At 39.0% G+C, this 17,363-nt stretch overlaps 1 protein-coding gene across 1 annotated transcript; it reads right to left on the bottom strand.

The window, feature by feature from the left end:
- Positions 1 to 485: 485 nt before the first annotated feature.
- LOC149812078 (2,3-bisphosphoglycerate-dependent phosphoglycerate mutase 1-like) lies at positions 486 to 10,798 on the bottom strand. Its single transcript, XM_089993311.1, has 8 exons — positions 10,571 to 10,798; positions 9,960 to 10,244; positions 9,123 to 9,346; positions 7,176 to 7,294; positions 6,901 to 7,057; positions 6,556 to 6,657; positions 6,337 to 6,456; positions 486 to 828 (listed from the first exon to the last, which is right to left on the bottom strand). The coding sequence occupies exons 2-8, from the start codon at positions 10,237 to 10,239 to the stop codon at positions 784 to 786; spliced, it is 1,047 nt and encodes a 348-aa protein (XP_089849437.1). The 5' UTR covers positions 10,240 to 10,244; positions 10,571 to 10,798; the 3' UTR covers positions 486 to 783.
- Between the last annotated feature and the right edge of the window lie 6,565 nt (positions 10,799 to 17,363).

Here is a 17,363-nt window from a genome sequence, read left to right as displayed (position 1 = left end):
CAATGCAGCATGGAAATTCATATTGAAATGGTAGAATCATTTTCTTTGTAGCCCATGTATTCCATTCCACGCGGATCAGTTCAAAGCTAGTTCATTGACATTCCGGCAATTTTTTTGTTGTTTAGAAAGGCATGCAGGGCTTAGGCAGACCCCTACCGGTTATACAACCATACCATTGGGATTTGAACTTGCAACGTCTCAACACAAGGTGATGTGCACTCACTCGCTGCTCCTACCGGACAAGGAGAGCCCCCATTGGTAGGCAATGCCCATGTTGCTAGAACACAACACATGAATTCTTTTTTCCTTTTTCATTTTTTCCCCTACAACCATTGTCATTGTTTTGTGATGAATATTGGCGTTGTATTAGGGGAAAACTAAAAGAAAACCAAACTTACATACAGTCACATCTACACTGCCATGATAATTTTGCCACCCAACTGATTTTTTTTTAAGACCAACTGAAATATTAGAACAAATGCAAGTGAAAAAATGGACTTGGATGAGTTTTAAAAGAAATAGAAATAAGTAATTAATAATCAAGGTTTGTTTTACATAACAGAAAAAAGGTGCATCAGACGAGAAAAGAAAAAGAAAAGTGAAAACCCAAATTTAGGGCATAACTAAGTGGCTGACACGGGCTAAATATTTCTTCTTAGAAGGCCCCTCTTGTATCACGTACATACCGAACCAATACACTCGATCACTACAACACAACGAATGGAACAGGTAGGCATGGCTCAATTGAATGAAAATTGATGCAAACACAGCACCTCTGTAATGTCAGTGTAACATTTCATCTAACTTCTGCCTGTAGAGAGCCAAATTCTGTCCACAACAGGGGAGAAAAAGAGGAAAGAAACAAACAATTAGTGTATTATTGCCAGCTTTATAGAACAGGAAAAGATGAAGAAAAGACTGGAAAAGTTCATATGATATCTGATACAGCTGCAGGATTCCTAGGTACAAAGGCTGTGTTAATAAATCTAAGGGTCAAACGCAGCTACAGCCGTTCAATCACATAATAGCATATGAGAAATATTTTTAAACAAGGTTGAAGCAAGAGCACCAGCTGGAATAACAAAAATATCAATTTCATCAACTGCTTGCTAACAAACGCTATATCAAAGCAAACCAGTTCAACTCAAAGAACACACCACTACGGCTGATGTTAAACTAATAATACAAGTTACAGCTTTGCATGCAAGAAACTAGCCAAAGTAAAAGCCCAACGAGCCCAATTCATTTCTTCACAAGATATTTTAATCAGTGTTTGTCAGAAGTAGGGCACTGCATGGTTACTTCATTGATACGTAAATTCCAAAAGTAAATGCATGTTTAAATCAGCACCATAACTTTATATGGCAGGCAAAGTTGAAAATTTTCCACTTTTTGTATTGTTTTGTTTGGCATAGGTTATGTAGATATACTAACATAACAAATCAAATCATTCACAAACTTTACACACCACCAAGGCTACAAATTCTTACAGGAGACATGCCTTCTCCAAGTTTTAGATCCTAATATTTCCTTGCTAGATTATGGTTCCTAAACAAATTGATTATACATATATACATATGTGGGTTAAATTTTTCTACAATCACTGTATGTACAAATGACTTAGCAAACTCCACTTGTTTTTTTTTTCTTTTTCTTTTGGTCCAAACAATCTGATGGATGTGATTTACATACTGTCTTTAGTGGAAAACAACTTTTGAATTGCTGGAATCCGACCTGTGTACAGCTTTTCCCAGCGATGCAAAACTTGATGGTTGTAAATGCATTGGTCTTTCCCGACTCAAAAAAACATGATCTAAGGGTTGATTCTCACTAAATCAACCATGCTGAACACATCTATGAGGTTAGATTGACTCGAAACAACCTGCATCATGAGATTTCAACTAGATCGCACCTACAATCAACTATATTATACATACTCACTCCCTCTCTCTCTCTCTCTCTCTCTCTCTCTATATATATATATATATATATATATATATATAGAGAGAGAGAGAGAGAGAGAGAGGGTGTCTTGTACAAAAGAACACAGAACACAATTTTTAGGAATAAAAAACCCCAAACAAGGAAGCAAATGTGATATGCCGTCAGAATTGCCAAAAGTTTCAACCAAGGACTACTAGGGCAAGTGTTTAACCTAGATCATAAATGATATTAGTTTGTTGTACCAAATCTTGTATATATCATATACCTAAGATCATGAATTTCTTTATTGCAGAAACTGGCTTTTTAGGCATTTTCTTTTTTCAATTTTCCTGTAATTATTGCAGTATATTTGTCGCAGAAATGGAGTTATACTAGCCCTATTTGCATCTCAAAAGGCGATATCAGCACCCCTCAAAGCTGCAAATTTAGGGACTGGATTCTCTTTTTGCATGGGATCTTTCAATTAAGCATGTGGAAAAACTTGGAGGCAATAGAAGCATTTTTAGTGTTTACGCCTATTTTGATGAAGTATAATTTCAAAGTTAAGGAATAAAAAAAGATGAATTTTTTAGATTTATGTATTAAGAGATCTCACATTTTGTTCAATTGGGAAAATAAATACAAGTCTAAGCGGAAAATTATAAGTACCACAGGTTTTGTTATTGAAGGTGTGACACACAATTTGCAGCAACACTTGCCCAATAAAAAAGTAAATGTAGCCACTTGCAACTCTAGGAACCTAAGCCATCCTATAAGGAAAAAGCAGCAAATTTGTTGCAAATGATAGAACAAATACTTTCTTCAAAAAGAGGAAGAAATTTGCAGTTTGAAACATGGCTTATGCATGGAGGAAGAGTGCATCAGAAGAGAGGATTAAGAAATTGCAATTGGCAAATATGCAGCTGACAATTCATAAAATTGCCATACCTAGGGAGTAGGAGTAAGGGTGTAGCAACTAAAAGAACTGCTATAAAGCCATCAGAAAAGAAAGTAAATAGGAAGACTAGTGCACTAGCATTGGCAACAATTGCATCCAATGTGCAACCTGATATCCAAACTGTCATTGATCTAAGTAAATAATGATATGCCGGACAGGGTCATGCTGTAAGATGGGACCATTTAGCGGAGCAGACTTTTTCTAATTGTCTCCATGCTATGACCAATGTCATGACATAAACCATCATTACAAGACCATATAATCGGCTTTATAGAAATTATGACATAGATTGTATAACACAAACTCATAGAAAAGAATAATTAAAGCAAAACAATTTGATCCACATTAAATAGCACACTATTTGGATCATACTCGCCAAAGCAAGATGTGATGTGGGCCAGGAATCTGGAAGTCACATATTCAATTTTAAGAGGTTTAAGAGGATTTGTGAAATAAGTTTGAGAAGCGAGAAGGTCTGTGTTTAAAGTGATAGAGTAGGAGAGCTCGAGAAAAATACCATATCCATAAGCTATATTAGGACATCCTTAGATTACTTATTTAACTAATATAAAACAAGCATGCGACACTTAGACAGTAATCACATGCGTAACACTTGAGATAGGAATGGCATTTAAGTTTACTTTGTATGTCAAGGTATTTAAATATGAGAGGAAGAATCCATGTAACAATTAATAAGGCCAAGCAATGTATCTATATAAACAAGTACCAAGTCTGAGCCTGTGCCTAGGCCGGCCACCAAGGCACAATTTTGACTACTAAGTCTTGGACATGCTAAAAACTTAATATACACAAGTACAAAAAACTAGCATGCTTAATAAAGATGGAACAAAGCTCTTAGAACTGATGGAGGATGAAGATGATGCATACCTGAAGTGATGAATAGAGGGAGACTGGGACAGGATGATTTAGAAGATGAAGACCCTCATTGCAAGTTTGATATGATGCATTATTGAACTATTTAACAATTTTAATTGCCTATAATTACATTTATGGTGAAGCGGGTTTGGCAATGGCCACCCCATATTTGAGATATTTTTCCTTATTTTCGGCCAAAACTTGCAATGCAAGTGGATGCAATTGAAACTAGAGTCCGTCCAAGCAAATCCACACAAAGAGAAATCATTTAGAGCATAAAAGATTCAATTATCTATTCTAAAGTGTATCCACTATGATTTGCAGCTATGAGAGAGTTAAAGTAAATATTATTTAACATTTTTATGAGATTGCTATTCTAAGAGTAAAATACCAATTGAATATTATTAAACATGTATTCTTTTCAGGCAACTATAAAGATTCTCCACAAGAAAGACCAAGGAAGAATCTTGGAGAACTTTGACATACTAGATGAATGGGATTAAGAGGAGCATGGCATGTTGAATGAAGATGTGGATTGAATTATTGTGGAAGAAACAACAGTGGATAATGATAAAAAAAAAATCAATATGCTGGTGATGATCTTAGAGAAAAGTGGGAAGAAGATGATTAACCTGGTATCATGCTAGTTCGTCGTGAACTGGTATATCCCATGCCTATGCTTTCTATATTCTACATGATCAACTATGTCACACGGACCCTTCTAACAGGGCACCGCACTTGCACCCAGGCGGGTGCGACACTTGGACACAACTTCCTTTGTGTTAGGTGAAGTCCACCACACTGAAGTTCATTTTTATCCAAAAGTAGATTCAGTTAACCTTAATCAAGTCCATTTTTATCTATATTATATATATTAATACATAAATGCACACAAATACATGTAGTGTTAACTTAAAACTGTTAAAAATTATATATATATATATATATATATATATATATATATATATATATATATATATATATATATATATATATATCCACCCCGCACCCAAGTTTTTTTAAAGTGCCGCATCCGCACCTATGTGACATAGATGACCAATGTCTATCAGTGTAGATACATCAATTTTTCTACCGGTTCTTGAATCCACGAAATTCCATTAGATCCGATTCAGTTCAAAAACTAGGTAATTTAAAGGGTGCAATCCACAGAAGGAGAGCACAGACCTCGATCCACATACCATGCCATAGAACAACTAAAGACACATCTTCTGCGACCAAGTTTCGGACAACTCCGGAAGGGAAGTTCAGAAAGTGTAGTCTGAAAAGTGCAGTCCGAAACTAGTTCAGACAGCACCGTCATTTGGAAAGTGCAGTCCGAAATTAGTTCTAATGGCACCGCCATCTGAAAAGTGTAGTCCAGAATTACGGTCCAGAGTCCAGACAACACACTCCAGTCGCTGCGGGAAATCCAAATCGGGAATGAGAATTTATCTAAAGATGGAAGTTCTTATCTCCAACCCATCTGGAGTTCTGGAAATAGAGACCCTTTGGGATAGCATACAGAAATAGAGACATGCGTCGACACCTGGACACGCCATTTTACCCTCCTTATATACAAGTTTGTATTCATTTTATAATTTATAATTATATTTTCAGTATATAATTATATATTTTAGATATAGCATATATATATTTAGATTATATTCAGTTTATTTTGTATTTATGTGATATTTAATATATATAGCCGTGTCCCCATACCCGCATTTTTTGAAATTTCCGTGCCGTACCCGCACCCATATCCATACCCATGTGACATAGTCTGCAACCTAGACTCTGAAGCTTTGAAGCTCTGGCCCTAGCCTTTTGGCATCTTAGCCCCTGGGAGATCAATTGACGGTGTGGAGGTTATGCCGGACGAAGGACTCGAGGATCAAGCAGACACCCGAACCCGAAAAAAGGTACTTCCACCGCCCTTTGCTGTCATTTTTCCTTTTTATTTCATTGCAAATAGGATTTGAGCAAATACTAACTACGATCTTTGCTTTTATTTACATAAAATCCTATTCTCGCGTGCAGGGAGCACATACTTTGCAAATCCAGATCCGGGTGAAGGATCTACAGAAAGGTCAAATGAGGACTTTTTACCCTATCATTGTGAAAGGGACGGTCCTCTCATCGCGGCAGTGGTCTCATATCTCTTCTAAAAACAGAAAACGCTACAAAAAAAAGATTAGTATTTTATTTTTTTAAAATTTTCCACATACAATCATCAACGGGCATATCATAGGTACCACAAAGCTCCACATATATATTTTTGAATCATTCAAAATTAGAAGGCGCAATAAGCCTATCACATATGTGGTCAGCTATTACCAGCATAAGTAGAGCGAAAAACTGGAGATATTCATTTCACTAAATATAGAATCAAACGAAAAGCGCAATAAACATATCACATATGCAGTCAGCAATTCCCAGCATAAAGTAGAATGAAAAACTGGAGATGTTCACTTCACTCAACATAGAGTTAAACAAAAGGAGGGGGGGGGGAAATGCAAAATAGGAACAAAGTTGAATAAGAAGACAAAAACAACATGAAAGGAGGAATGTAGCTAGAATACCTTTGTATAAGCATAAACACTAGCTTCAGATGGTCCTACCGGACTTCCTCTTCTGATGAATTTTCCCTCTTTAAATATGTATAGCATAGGAATGCCAGTCGAAAGCTCCAAGCTTATCACCTGCAGTAGGAAGTTACTGTTACACTTCAGGTGGAAAACCCTTATAAGTAAAAATTGAGCCTGCACGTGCATAAATTTGCATTTAAAAAGTGCCTTGACCTCTTGAGAAGTTAATTTGTCCAGATACATAATTATTGATCTTAAAGAGTTTCCATGAGCAGCAATCATGACATGCTTTCCAGACTGCAGTTGGGGTTCAATCTGCAAAAAATTCCCGTTCCAGCAGTTAGAAGTCTGAACCTTCAAACAACTCAAGCAGCAGTTTTTAAGAAGTTTCACATAAAAGTGCCAGCATGAACCTAAAGGACTAATTAGTAATCAACAACAAAGATGTGGGGGCTTTCAAGACTTCTAAGATAACTCATGAATAAGGGCTTACATTTCTGTTAGGATCAAATGCAGTGAATTGTTTTGACTAGGAGGAAAAAGCAGATAAATGCTTACATGCTCTTTGAAATATGCAACAGCCCTTTGAGCACACATTTCCAGACTTTCTCCATTAGGGGGAGGGACGTCATAACTACGACGCCATTCATGCACTTGCTCCTTCCCATACCGGTCAGCAGTTTCCTGCTTGTTAAGCCCTTGCAGTTCCCCATACCTGGAAAAAACAAGAAAAGAAGAGCAAAAATTAGCATCAACTCTGACAATTATTGGACAAGGTGAAAGTAGAAAAAGATCAGGTGATCAACAAGAAATTCCAATGAGAGATCCATTACATGCGCTCATTCAGCTGCCAAGCAGCTATCACTGGAATGGATTGTTTTTTGGTTTCTTCACTGAATATCTGACTCCATGCTTTGGCCTGTTCACTCTCATTATGCAAAATAATGGGAACCTGTAAAATTAGGATAATGCCAGATCAGCACTTTAAGCAAGGATGTATAGGTTGGCATCTTATGCTTTTCTTGTTAGTTTTGTGTGTCAAAGTAGGTAGCTTGAAACAAATACAGGGCACAAGATCAAGGGCATGTTTGGAAGCAAGAAAACTCTCATAGGAAAAGAAAACTTTGCCTATGAGAAGTTTTGATATGATACTTTGCCTATGAGAAGTTTTGATATGATAAATTTTCTAAAATGAAAAAATTTTACTTGTTTGGATAGCATGAGAAAAATAAAATGAAAAATTTTAAAAAAATGAGAGAGGAGGAAGGGGATGGTGGTGGTGGTGAAACTTATTTGAGGTAGTTTTTCGGGAGGTGGGTGATACCGTGATAGTGGGTGGTGGTGGTGATCAGTGTTGTGAAAAGTGTTGAGGCGTAGCAAGGCGCTCCACCAAAAACCGAGGCGAGGCGTAAAGCGTAAGCCTCAAAAAAAATTTTGAAAACTTTAAAAAATTATAAAAAATATCTAAAAATACAAATAAATAAAGAAATGCTTTATTGATGAAATAACAACCAATAAGAAATAGAAAATCTCAAATAAGTACTAAAAAATAGGAGATTAACATATAAAAGTAACCAAAAACTGATTACATAACTAGAAAATATATGAGATTAACCTACAAAAGTTAAAATATATGAGATTATTCTAAAAAATATGAGATTAATATATAAAAGTAACTAAAAAACTGATTACATAATTGGAAAATATATGAGATTAACCAACAAAAGTTAAAATATACTAATAAACTAATTACATAACTGAAATAACTGTAAAATATATGAGATTAACCTACAAAAGTTAAAATATATGAGATTATTCTAAAAACTATGAGATTAACATATACAATTAACTAAAGAACTGATTACATAACTGGAAAATATATGAGATTAACCAAAAAAAAGTTGAAATATACTAAGAAATTTATTACATAACTGAAATAACTGAAAAATATATGAGATTAACCTACAAAAATCTTGTTGATTATGTCTTAGAAATAAAATAAAATAAAATAAATTTGTACCTCACACCTCAGGCTTGCGCCTTGAGGCACAGAGGGTCACGCCTCAAGGGTGCCTCAAGGCGAGGCGCATTTTTTATAACACTGGTGGTGATGGTGGTGATGAAAAATCATTGTGGGGGTGATGGAGCTTCTCCGGCAAGGTTTTTTGGGAGGTGGGTGATAGTGGTGGTGGTGATGGATGGTGGAAATTCATCGTGAGGAGGGTGGTTTTCTAGGAGGTGGGTGATGGTGGTGAGATGGATGGTGGTTGTGATGGTGAGATGGTGGGTGGTGGTAGTCCACCCATGGAGGAATGTTTCCTATAAAAAAAGTATATTTTTTTTAAAAAAACATCTCAGAGAAAAAGTCTCCTGTTTGGAAGGGTGGGAAAAACCATACGGTTTTCCCACCTTGTATCACTTTTCCTAGATCTTTCTCACTTTGAAACTTGCCCCAAAAGCATAACAAGTACAAGACTCGTTATAGCAAGAACATGTTGACTACTTGACTTTAAACATGGGTGTTCTTGATGCTTAGGATCCACTCTAATAAGGAAACACGTTAAGAAAATGTGATGTGAAATAATCATATTTCCTTCAGAGCTCTATCTGAACCATTATTTTCTCAACAGAGACAAAAGGCGTTTTAGAAAGTACACAAAAGTTATTATGACATAAGAAAGAGAAATTCTATGGACCCTCTACCAAAATAAAGTGCTTGAATTACTAGCAAGGGATAAAAGAAAAGAAAATTTTAAAAAATAAATAAACAAATAAAAGACCTTCTTGCGGCGATGCTGGCTCATGGCAAGCATGGCGGTCATTTGAGCACGGATTAAGGCAGATGTAAAGATCATGTCAACCGGGATATTGCTTATTCTTTTCCCAGCTTCAATTGCCTCTTCTACTCCTTTCTTGGTCAATGGGACATCAACGCAACCAGTAAAAAGATTCTTCTCATTCCACAATGATTCTCCATGACGAATCAAAATCAATGCAGTTTCATCTGAAAAGATCAAGAGCCCAACAATTTCTCCAGTCAAGATCATGGCATCTCATTTTACCAGCTTTGAGATAATCTAAGCTAAGGGACTAATTTAATTGTCAGATCAAGAGAACCAACCCAGCTTGATATTTTATGAAAGCCAAATGTCACCAACAGAAAAACTACAAAAATGCAACACGTTATATGAAACTTCTCATCAGGAAAAGGCCACCTTGTGATGAATATATTCATTATTAAAGCTCTATCTAGATGAATTTGTGACTAAAGAAGCGGAAAAACATTCTTATGACGTTCAATTAAGATTAAAACTTTGTGAGAAGCGCAATTACGAAAAGAGGGTGCCTAAAGCCATAATATTGTAACTAGATTTGGTTAACCACATTTCTGTAATTCAGTAAAACCGTTCTATGCGTTTCACTATAACATATATTCTAATCACCCACCCACCCACCAAAAAACCCAATTTTGATATTTTACAGCGTTTTTTATCAATCCAAGTCGGAAAACCATAGAAAACGCCAAAACCATAGAAAACAGATCAATTGAAGCAAAACCAAATTCATAGCTAGCATTCAAATAATGGGGCCAATGATCATGATTAAGAGAAGAGTACTTGGTTTCTTCCGCTGATCGTTGGGATTCTTAGAAGGAACGGAAACGGAATCCGCGACCGACGTCTGAGGATTCATAGCACGAATCGCCCCAAATTTCCTTCCCGGACAGACGGAATCGGCTCCTTCCAGCAGCAGCCCTGTTTCGCCGATGAATCCTTTCGAAGCCAAGCGGCCAGAGAAACTCACCGAGGCCGGTTTCGCGGCAGACACACCACCACCATATCGTTGAGAAGAATGGTGGGGCGCACCAAATGCATTTTTGAACGTCGCGACAGCCATCCCCTCTGCAATCCAAAACAGAGAACCGATATCAACGCTCAAAGCCAGAAACCATGCCAACTCTCAGAGATCTTTTCCCCATTCAAAAGATACAAAAACGAAACAATAAACGTATTGATACTGGGGGGGCACAAAAGATTCGTCCAATGCATCATTTCTGCACTGGAAAGCATAAGTATAGGAAGAAAGCCCCCACCAAACAGATTTTTTATTTTCTCTATCGATCATTTTTCGATTCTTTATATAAAGACCGCTCGAAAAAAAAATCAATCAATCAATCAGGATTTAAGACAAGATGAACGAGCGAACCAATTAAGATACGTATACGAACCGAAGGAGGCAGAATCGGAGGCAATGCGATGATGGCCGCGAAGAAAAGAGAAAAGGATGCGTTCGCTTCCCCTTGTGTGTAGGAGAAGCAAACGAAGAGAGCTGGTTAGCTTGCTTCCTTGCTCGATCGTTTATGGATTATTCAAAGAACTATGCCTTGAACGCAAAAGTGGTGCAGTAGTTTTTTCTCGTTTTGGTGTTGCTGTGGCCAACTTTTTCTTCGGGGATATCGACGTAGGAGAGAGAGAGAGAGAGAGAGGACGAGGGGAAGGTGGAGAGCGAAAGGGACACTGGTTCGATTTCTAACAAAAATGCTTGTAGGGGTGTCAGCATGGGCGCTTGTTCTTAAATGCTGGGGGCGTTGGGGGAGGAGGAGGAGGTTGTTGGCACTTGGAAGGTATGGTGGCGTCGCACGTGCGCGGTACAGCAGCACGTCTAAAGGGCGTTGGTCTCTCGCTCTTTCCTTGGATGCTATTTGCTTGAGTTGACCACTGCATGGTGTTTCCACCTTTTTCCAGAAATTACCAACAATCATCCAATGATTTCATGATTTGCAGCGATGAGAAACAGACTTTATTTGGGAGATGGATACTAACATGCCACCAATTTTAAAAGAGCAATTAGATTATTTGTTATTGTTTGTAGCTTTTAAAGTGATTATTAATTAATCATGATTTGTGATTTTAACGATTAATCATGATTTGGTAAGGAGTTTGCTTGTCAAAGTTGACCAATTTTTCTTTGGTAACACAAGCTTAATAGTTTTCATTTCCTTATTCATCAATAAAAAAAGACAAAAGAGAGCACTGGGTGAAATTTTGCTCACAATTTGTTTAAGAGACTAAGCTCCAAGTCATGTTTGACGACCAGTTTGGCTATAAGCTTTATTTGAGAGATGGTGATCAAATGGATATAGATTTGCGGAAAAAAGATTAAGCTATTAAATTTTGAAATTTGTAGTTAGGTGGTAGTTGACAATTGAAAATTTTGAGTGTAAACGCGAACGACAGAATGTGTCACCTTCTTTCTTGTTTCTATGAACTACTTTTCTCTCTGTCATTCTCTCAAACGCCACCAACATAGTAGTTTGAACAAATTTCAATCGGAATCATAAATCTTCCATGGGGTCTGCAATTTGCACTTTGCAATGATAGAAAACCTTGGTTAAGCTAAGCTGGCTTGTTTCTTAGTCTTTGAGCCAGTATAAGTACCTTGATATCTTTTTTATTTTTTTTTAAGAATTAATGATGGTTTATATCCTTAATTACCAAATTTTGTGTTTTGAATCTTCAAATGGTCGTTTTTAGGCTTGGAAATGGCTTCGATGGTTCAATAAACGAGATGCAATTTAAGTTGAAATTACCATGTTCTAGAGTCAAACAGGTGTGTTTAGTGAATGCAGATCAGGCCGTATTGTATATAACTAATCATCGGTCATATTTAAGCCCAGCATATATTTCACATGGGAGGTTGATTATAATGAATCGGTTATATACATATGACATGTTCTATGGTCATGCTTAGGGATGGCAATGGACCTGGGTGGGGGTGGGGGACAAGGTCTCTACCCCCACCCATCTCAAAATCCGAACCTCCACCCCCACCTCCATCCTCGTTTCATGTCCTCCATCCCCGGTCCAAACGGAGGTGAGGGGGGGTGGGGCCCGTTTCCCCTCGGTCTATTGTCATCCCTTAGAAGGATTTGGGATGGGGCGGGGCAGGGATCGGGACGGGGACAGGGCGGGGAGGGGGAAAGTGTAAGTCCATCCCCGACTCCATCTCCACAAGGGGATGGATTTTAACCTTCGTCCCCAGTCCAAACAGGGCGGGGCCCCACTTTCCTCCGATCCACTGCCATCCTTAGTCGTGCTTTGTTGGTAATTTGGCCTCGACTCATGCATTTGTGTATTTTGGTAAGTTGGCCTAACTTTTGCGTCTCTTCGCACACAAAGGCCACACAACAATAAAAAAAAACGTGATCATGCAAAGTGTGAACAGAGTTAATCAGCACAAGCATGACTATTTTGTTCCTTCTAGGGAGTCAATAAGCCATAGTTTTTTTTATGATGAGGAACCCTTGTTGAAGTAAGAAAAAAAACATGGGTGAGACCTAAGACCATTCTGTCTAAAGTGGCTCACTTCTGAAAGCTACGAACACACTCATGTGTCAACGGGGTTTGATCCAGTGCCTTTGTTTCGCGGCCCCGCCTCCGCAGAGACACTAGGCCATAATTGAGACACACAAAGTAGTTCAACACTTACCAGCATCATAACGTTGAATTCCAAGAAGCAAATTGGAAGTCATGTTTCTCAAGTAACTCCTTTGGGCAACGTAATTCAATCCTCCTTGGATTTGACTCCCACACACCAACCACATTGGAGTTGAAATGATGTGTCCAATTTAAAAACGTACGTTCAAGTTTTCTCTCGTGGCAATACTGTCATTGCAAAAGAATATTATTTTCATGTTTTTGAAGATTCTCCCTCTCTTGGTTGTTAGATTTAGCACCCCTCAGTGCAAACAATTCCACTTTTTTTTTTTATAACTCGAATAAATCGCACTCGGCACGAAGACTTGGTCGCGCTGGCTCAGCCTGCCATACCTACTATCGTTGTGCCAGCTAAGTAAAATTTATTTTCTCATGTTTTATGATGAGGATCTCTATCACATCTTTTTGTGTCTCATACTGTTTTGCTATTTTGTTTTTAAAGACAGCTCCTTTCCTTTTGCTTTTCTCTCTTATTCTGCAAGTCAATAAAAGTTTCTAAGTCCACTGGGGCAGCTTGGCAAGTGCCAACTACCACACTGCCGTGAGGTTTGTTGAGATTTGACTGGACTTCATCTACATTCAATCAGCACCATCTTTCAATGCAATTGCCTGTGCCAAGTTTTTTAGATTTTATTGCCAAAGGTGTATTAACTGGAAATTTCCTGTACTGAAAGTTCTAGGAATTTTCACATGAGAAGAGGGTTTCATTGATCTCTAAGATCCGACCAACCACTCTCTATGTTTTGCATACTTATGAAATATCATGCATAATAACTAACATGGTGTTTAATACATATCCCCAAATGGAAATTACTCTAATTTGCTTCATGTCACTACACCATAATAGTGTAATAGCGACGCTCCTATGGCCGTTGTTGTAGTTGGCATATACTAATGGTCGATGGCCAAAGCCCTCTCTAGAACAATTCATGGTGATGGTCAAAGCCGTCGCCATTTGATCCATAAATCGTTTAAAAAAAAATTGGTGATGAATTTGGCCATCACCAATAGTAATGATTGTTGATGATTCACACGTTTTGAAGAGTCTTCCTGGTCCAAGACATGTTTTGGAGAGTCTTGATCCATTAAGAAACATCCATACATTGTGGAGAGTTCAAGCTTGGAAAGAAGTTTTATTCCAACAAGATCTCTGAAAATTTGTTGAACATAGAGAGAGAGAGAGAGAGAGAGAGAGAGAGAGAGAGAGAGAGAGAGTTTACCGTGGATGTAAGCACAAGCCCAACTGAACCACATAAAATGTGTGCCCCTGTTTCTTTCGTTCTCTTTGTTTCTTGGGTTTAACTAGATCTAATTCAATATCAGATCTGGTTTGTTTTCATGGTATCAGAGCCATGATCTATTGATCACATAGAGAGCAATTCAACATGGATATTTTTTGTACTACACAATTTTTATCTTATGACAATAGTTTGCACTTATCTGATTTATGTTTCAGTTGTGTGGTTGGAAAGACACATAAATTGCCGTTTGGTTTGTTTAAGACTATGTGAATGATCGAATTAAAGGAAAAACTTTGATCATAGGCAAAATTGAGCAAGGACTTTATAAAATTGACTTACTCCCAGAGCAAGGAGGCATTAGTTGGAGCAAAGATCATGATGGATTGTTGGCAACAATGTTTTGGTCATCCCTCTTTTCAAATAGTTACACATTTTGAATAAGTATGGTTTACCTTATGATAATAAGACTTTATATAATATATGCATGGCTTATCAGCAGGGAAAAAGCCATAATCTCTAATTTGATCATTCAATTTTTGTTACTTCAGGATTACTAGATGTTATTTATTCTGATGTTTGTGGACCATCTCCTATTGTGACTTATGGTGGATACCATTACCATGTGCACTTCATGAATGCACACACAAAATACACCTCGATATATATGCTTACACACAAGTTTGAAGTTTTAGAGATTTTTAAAAAATTCAGGGTTTTGGTTGAAAATTTGATTGGCAGAAAAATCAAGTTTTTGCATACGGATTGGGGTGATGAATATTGTTTAGTGTCCAAATTTTTGGATTCTTGTAGTATTGGCTACTGCATCTCAAACCTATTGGCCTTATACCATGATATCGGATCTGTCTCAATAGACGCCGGCTCCCCAAATGCAACAGTCTAAGGTAAGAAGGAACCTCATTTGATAAGTTGTCAAGAAAGGATGCGCACTCACGATGGAAAGCATAATCCTAAAGATAAGGAAAATATTTTAGTAAGTGATATTTGTGTTAACAATTGCATTAAGGATTTATCTTGTTCACTGTTATTGTTCCCTTGCGACTTACAGTATACAGTTGCGCTTAGAGTCTGTTTTGCTTTTGTTGAGTCTGATGTAAGCTGCCCGGTTCAGGTGAATCAATACCTCGAAGGGGCAGCCCGTATACTTGAACTGTAATAGCCTGCAGGCAAAATTGTGAATGAAGTAAATGCGTTGAGCTTTCTTTTGTTCACCCTCGTTGTGATTGCTTCTTGTGATTGCAATTTCTCTCCCTCTATTCTCTCTTGCTCTCTGATTACAAGCTTCCGCGACCGGCAAGCGAACTGACGAGTAGGCTTGCGGAGGTAAGGAAGGACCGTCACGCCGCACTGGCCATTGAAGAAAATAAGCCCGTGACAAGTGGTACCAGAGCCCGTTCTCGTGCTGGGGAAGGGACTCCGGAGTCGGTGTCGACAGACACGCCGACAGGCTGCGATTTGTGAGCAAGACATCGTGGCACCATATCAACACTTGCGCAACACCAAAGGCAAGGCAGTTGCCGAAGCTGAGGAGATGGGTTCACCTCGGGGCCAAGAAGAGTTGGCTGCAACTGTTAACAAGTTGGTGGAAGATGTGACTACGCATGATGAAGCGATTTCACGCGCATGTGAATCATTCAATGGATTGAATGATGTGGTGGCGACCCTGCAAAAGCATGTGAACTTACTAATGGGGCAGGTCACTTCATTGACGACTACAGTGACCGATCTTGAGTTGAGAAACCGTACGTTGCAGCGGACGGTGACCCTAAATGGCGGAAATGGTGAGAGACCATCAAGGATTGATATACCTAGACCCACAAAATTCAATGGTTCTCGCGACAACAAGGCCATTGAGAACTTCTTGTTCCAAGTAGAAGACTACTTGGATATCCAGAATGTGACCCTCGAAGATCTGAAGATCAAGGCTGTAGCGGCCTTACTTGATGGTGATGCTATCGCTTGGTGGAGGCGGAAGCGCAATGACATGGAGAGGGGTCAATGTGTGATAGACACCTTTGATGACTTCAAAGTAGAGTTGTGCAACTACTTCATGCCAAGAAATGCGCAGAAACAGGCTTACCGGATGGTTCGTGAGCTCAAACATACTGGTTCGTTGCAAGACTATGTCAGAACGTTCCAGAAGCTTATGATGGAGATACCTAACATGCCAGAAGACGACATGCTCAACTGGTTTATTGTGGGACTTTAGCCATGGGCACAGTCTGAAGTGGAAAGGAGCAACCCCCGTATTTTAGAAGATGCATATGTGGCGGCTGAGCGATTAGTTGACACTCAGCGCAAGCCTTTCACCCCATCAACCAAAGTTGGGAAGAAGCCTGACCATGGAGGCAAGAAGGATGAGCAGCGCAATAACAAAGGTGAGGCGTCGACACGCCATCAATCCGAAAAGAAACAGAACTTCACAAAGCATAACAACAGCAACAAGGGTGCGGTTGTGACATGTTGGTTCTGCGGCGATAGACATATCGCCAAGCAGTGCCCAAAGCACCTTGTAAAGGACGACGAGCAAGCCAATGCTGCACGGAAAGAATGCAGTGACACTAAGACCATGCAACCAAGGATGGGGGCCATGCAATCGATTACCGCAGCTAGAAGTTGCGCAGCTAAGAACATGCAGGTCAGTAAGGAACTTATGTACGTAGAAGTCATTATGAATGAAAAGTCTACTTCAGCAATGGTAGACTCGGAGGCCACACACAACTTTGTCTCGCGAGAAGAGGCAGAGCGGTTGGGCTTGAAAACTGGGCCAAAGCAAAGGACTATCAAAACAGTAAACTCTGAGGCCAAGCTCATCCTTGGTGAAGCAAGAGATGTGGCTACTCAAGTGGGGAGTTGGGTCGGCAAAGCCAACTTCTCTGTGGTGCCCCTGGACAATTTAAAGGTGATTCTGGGTATGGAGTTTCTGCGAAGCCAGAATGTTATGATGTTGCCAAAGTTTAACACGTTGACGATCATGGGGTCAGACTTGTCACACACAGTGCAGTGCATTACGCAGAAAGGCAAGTCTTCAGTGTTATCGGCAATGCAACTGAAGAAGGGTGTCAAGCATGGGGAGCAGATATTCTTAGTTGCAGTGCGTGCAAATGAAGGGAAGGTAGAAGCAGCAGTGCCGCCGACCCTATCCCCACTATTAGAGGAGTTTCGGGGGGTGATGCCCCGGAATTGCCAAAGCATCTTCCGCCAAGACGCGAGGTCGACAACAAGATTGAGTTGACCCTGGGAGCGAAGCCTTCTGCAATGGTTC

The sequence above is a fragment of the Nuphar pumila genome, chromosome 17 (genome assembly GCF_984573655.1).
Source record: "Nuphar pumila chromosome 17, dmNupPumi1.hap1.1, whole genome shotgun sequence".
NCBI classification, from domain to species: Eukaryota; Viridiplantae; Streptophyta; class Magnoliopsida; order Nymphaeales; family Nymphaeaceae; genus Nuphar; species Nuphar pumila.
Note: the sequence above shows the minus strand (reverse complement) of the source record. Positions and strands in the feature narration are given on the sequence as shown.

Bases quoted from the DNA above. Each gene is read 5' to 3' on its own strand.
- LOC149812078 (XM_089993311.1), bottom strand. From the start codon at position 10,239: ATGGCTGTCGCGACGTTCAAAAATGCATTTGGTGCGCCCCACCATTCT. The intron at 9,347-9,959 runs GTACTCTTCTCT...TGATCTTTTCAG, and splicing joins CGATCAGCGGAAGAAACCAA to ATGAAACTGCATTGATTTTG. The intron at 7,295-9,122 runs GTCTTTTATTTG...CTAATTTTACAG, and splicing joins GCCAGCATCGCCGCAAGAAG to GTTCCCATTATTTTGCATAA.